Genomic DNA, 4,335 nt, shown 5'->3' on the forward strand with positions numbered 1-4,335 from the left:
CCGCTGCTGCTACCCAGCAACGCCGAGGTGCTGCTGTTGCCGAGCGACACCCTATCCGAACCTGCGTCGGCTGTCCCTGCCAACACCCTGTTGGAACCTGCATCGGCTTGCCCCGCCGATGTTCTGCCCGAACTCTGGTCGGCCAAACCTGCCGACACCCCGTCTGAACTCTGGTCGGCGGTCCCCGCCGACACCCTGCCCGTGTCTGTATCAGTTGTCTGTAGCCCTAGCCCTGCTGTCTGTAGTTCTGTCCCTCTGTCTCCAGTTCCCCAGTCCAACTCCACTGTTTTCCCTTCCACCAGCCCATTTGTTCCCCGCCTCCCTGTCCCTCATTTTCCCCAAACTGCTTCCTCTTCTCAGCCCCCTCTGTTCCATCCTGTTATGGCTGGCCCTACAGAAAGAGGTTTAGCTAGTCCACTACCCAGCCCGTCTACCGATCTCCCATTCTGCCTGGCAGCTTGTCTCCCCTTGTGTTTGTCTGCTAGTCTGTCTGCCAGTCAGCTTGTCCGCCTGTGTACTCCCCAGTCCAGTTTTTCCTCCGACTTGTTTTCCCGCCTGTTGTTGTGTCAAGTCACCTGTTTGTCTGCTTGCCTGGCCGTTTGTCAGGTAATCTGTTTGTCTGTTGGTATGTCTCAGTTGGTGCCTATGTGTTTGTCTATGTGCCTTTCTGCATGTCTGTCTGTGTGTCTACCCTCCTGTCTATCTGTGTGAGTCTGTAAGTTGTGCTCTGTCCTGTCTCTCTGTCTGTCTTGTGTTTTCTTGTTTCTCTGTCCGGTTCAGCTTTACAACTAGCTGTCTGCCGTCGGCTAGTCTGTGATGTCTGTTGGCTGTGTTCTGTGTCTGTCTGATTTGTTTGTGCATGTCTTTGTATTTGTCCTTTTCTATGTCTGTTTGTTGCCTGTTCTTCTGCTCCCCTGTCTGTATGCCAGTCACATGGTTTTTGCCCTTCCCTAGCCCGGTCCCGTCCTGATCTGTCCAGTTCTACTGGCCCAGTATTTTTGCCCTGACCCTGCCAGGTCTGTTTTGTTCCTTGCCCTGGTTCTGCCCCTTTTTCTGCCCTTGTTTCCCTGCCTCTGACTCCCTCCTCCTGGCCCCCGCCACCCGCCCTGGGTGGGGGTCCTTGAAGGACGGCAGGAGCCGTCCGTGGAGGGGGGGGGGTACTGTCACGATCCGCTCCTCGGACTTTAATATGTATTTCTGTCTTTTCACTGTTTTGGATGTATTTGCGCATGTGTTCCTGACTGTTTCTCTTTGGTTTTGGTTTTCTGTTACTCTGTTGTTGCCCTGGTTTTGTGTATCTTATTTTGTAGTATTGTTCCTAGTGTTCCTGTCTTCCTAGTTACTGTTAGTTACCTTGTCTAACCTACCTTGTAAATTGTCAGTGTTTCCACCTGTGTCCTTTTAGTCCCCCAGCCTATCCTAGTGTTGATTGTATTTTGGTTCCACCTGTGCCCTGTTATCCTGTGTGTATTTAAGTCCTGTGTTTGCAGTGTGTTCTTGTTGGTTCATAGTTCCCTGTTGTGTGAGTTCCTGTAGGTTTTCGGTGATGTTTCCTGCCTTCTTTGCCCTGTTTATGGAAGAACCTCAGTTTATTTAATACATCCTTCTAAGTTTATTGCTCTGCCTGCTGTCGCCTGCATTTGGGTCCACATCCGTACTCACTCCTGACACAAGCGTTGTTCTCTCTAATCTCTGAAGTGTCTATGTTACTTCTGTGTATCAATTATGATTTGATTACCACTCAATAAAATGCTATATGATAAAATGTATTTGGGATCAGCAGTGGAATAGTGGTTCTCAAACATTTTCACGTGTATTTTGAGCCACGGACCCCCAGAAGAGAATAAATGTTTTGCTAAATTATTCAAAAAGGAATAAAATAAAAAAGTCTTTGTCTTTGATTTTATTCATTTTAATACTGGTCAGTCAACAAGCATTTTATTGTCTTCATGAGTGTATTTTGCAGTACTCTTTCTTACCACATTGCCACTTGCAGGCTCACTGTAGTGAGTGGTGCAGAAGCGAGCAAGTCCCTCCTTGTACATGAATATACTGAAGGGATCACATGACCAACACATAAATGGATTAAATGCGCAGATCAAACTTGTATCCATCAATCACTAATGGCTGTGGGTTATAGAACGAAGAGCATGGTTAAGCCTCAGCGTGTGTGTGTGTGTGTGTGTGTGTGTGTGTGTGTGTGTGCGCGTGTGTGCGTGCGTGCGTGTGTGCGTGCGTGTGCGTGCGCGTGCGTGACCCTCACCCGAGGAATGTAAACATGGCAGATCATGTTTTCTCCAGGACGAATGTCTTTGGTGGATTTGGTGATGAAGATGCCTCTGCCTTGACAGCCTGAGTCTGGCTTACAGATGTATGTCTTGCATTTTTTGGCCCTGATGTAAGCCTGAAAGTCACTGTAACTGGAAGGAAAGAAAGAAACGGTGTGATGCTGAGGTTCTACTGACCATATTGACATGCCAGCCATTTTGCTCTTACATCATTCCTATACCCCAAGTAGTTCATAAGAGCAAAATGTCTGCTGTGGTCACTGGATATCTGAACAAGGCATAGAAAATAGATGAAAAAGTGAAAACCCACTCTGCAGGGAGGCACCACGTCCTGGGGAAGATGTAGTAGTCTTTGGGAAAGAGCTTCAGCATGCGGTTCATGTTTCGAGCCAGCAGATCCTTGCGGCAGATCTCACTCATACCCGGAAAGTGATTGATTTTCTACAATAGTAGAAAAGCAAAGACATACATTCATGTTTGTGGTGTGGACTGTTGTCCTACTGACCATAGGGGGGTTTGGGAAAAAGTAATAGACATTTTTACATGTAAGATTTGGTACCTGACTGCAGCAATAAACCATATTGTTGTTTCGGTGTGACAGACATGTAATGCACCTACCTGTGTCACTTCGGTTCCTACTGTACAAGATGGCCTGATGAAATATATCTGTATTGTGTACAAGTGAAGGAGTTAACCTGATAGCGCTTCATGTCTTTCACACGGTCCAGTGACACCGAGCAGTCTGTCCAGAACAGAGTCCAGTCCTCGCACTCCATCGACGAGGGAGTCGATGGAGTCATGTGGAAGAGTATTTCTTACTGTGCTATGTGTAAAGGTTTTTAACAAAAAGGTGTGTCTATTGTCCAAGAGAGAAATGCATTACTGTAAATACCCAATCACTTTGTATGTAATATTGTTCTGTCAAAAAAATATGGGAAAAAAAGAGATATTATCCTGTCACTTGAACTTACCACTCTCATATTTACAGTTGTCAAGGTTGATCCACAGTCATCTGGAAGAGAAGAGACAGAGAGAGGGACAGACATGTGCTACGCAGGCCTCCCTGATCATGTTCTCCTCTCCCGTCACATGAAGAATGAGGCAGGTAAAGACAACAACAAAAACCTCCAGTGCAAGCATCACAAATGTGACTATTGCAATCATAAAATCTTCAATGTTGATTTTGACAGAGGACTTTGCATTGGGGAGATACAATTAAAACAGGAGCATTCAGCCTGTGAAAGTACCTCTTCCTCCTCTTCTTTTTCCTCTTGCTTGTGATTGGCGGAGTGTGGGCGCAGGTTTCCGGTTGGCTATCGCTCCGCTCTCCCTCTCCCTCCTGTTCACACTTGTACGCATCATCTTCGGGGTCTCTTTCAGGGCTCTCCAGAGGAAGACCCATGCTGGAGGAGACACAATATTGTGAATATTTGTGTTGCTCAAGAATTGTTTTGAATGCTTATTGTTATGGATACAGGGACCTGAACGCCGGCATGCAGAGCAATAAATGGTAGTTGTATTATCAGTGGCGTGCACAGACATTTAGAGGGGCAGGTGCTCAAGTTAAAAAAGGGCACCTTGTGCAGCGCGTGGAACCGGCCGGTTGCCTTAATCTATTTTGGGCGGGAACCCCTTTTGGTGTTAGCATTATGTTATGCTTTAGCTATTGAAAAATAGCAGATCTACAAGCTCATAGCGCGCCACCGAGTGGTGCGCTATGAACTTGTAGGTCTGCTATTTTTGAAAAATCAAAAAAAAAAAAAAAAAAAAGGGCACATTGCCAAAAGGGCTCTAGCACCCCCTAGTGTCTATCTGTGCACGCCACTGTGTATTATGCAGAGGCATGTTGGTTACTTCAGCGGTTCCCAAACCTTTTCACGTCAAGGACCCCCAAATTGACACTAATTAGCCCGCGGACCCCCATTTGAAAAATATATGCCAGGGACCCCCATAAGAGAAGATTTTGACGACTCTAGCGGTGATTCTCATCCTGTTTAATTTCAAGGACCCCCAGTTTGACATGCATTAGTCTACGGATCCCCATTTA

General features: G+C 46.6%; 1 protein-coding gene across 1 annotated transcript; it reads right to left on the reverse strand.

Annotated features, from left to right (window-relative positions):
* Positions 1 to 981: 981 nt before the first annotated feature.
* On the reverse strand, positions 982 to 3,088 carry LOC306916011 (tubulin polyglutamylase ttll6-like; the record flags this gene model as incomplete). Its single annotated transcript, XM_079530586.1, has 5 exons — positions 982 to 1,119; positions 1,980 to 2,066; positions 2,264 to 2,420; positions 2,599 to 2,729; positions 2,984 to 3,088. The coding sequence occupies 5 exons, from the start codon at positions 3,086 to 3,088 to the stop codon at positions 982 to 984; spliced, it is 618 nt and encodes a 205-aa protein (XP_079386712.1).
* Between the last annotated feature and the right edge of the window lie 1,247 nt (positions 3,089 to 4,335).

Source organism: Electrona antarctica (genome assembly GCF_951216825.1).
Source record: "Electrona antarctica genome assembly, contig: SUPER_22_unloc_1, whole genome shotgun sequence".
Taxonomy (NCBI): Eukaryota; Metazoa; Chordata; class Actinopteri; order Myctophiformes; family Myctophidae; genus Electrona; species Electrona antarctica.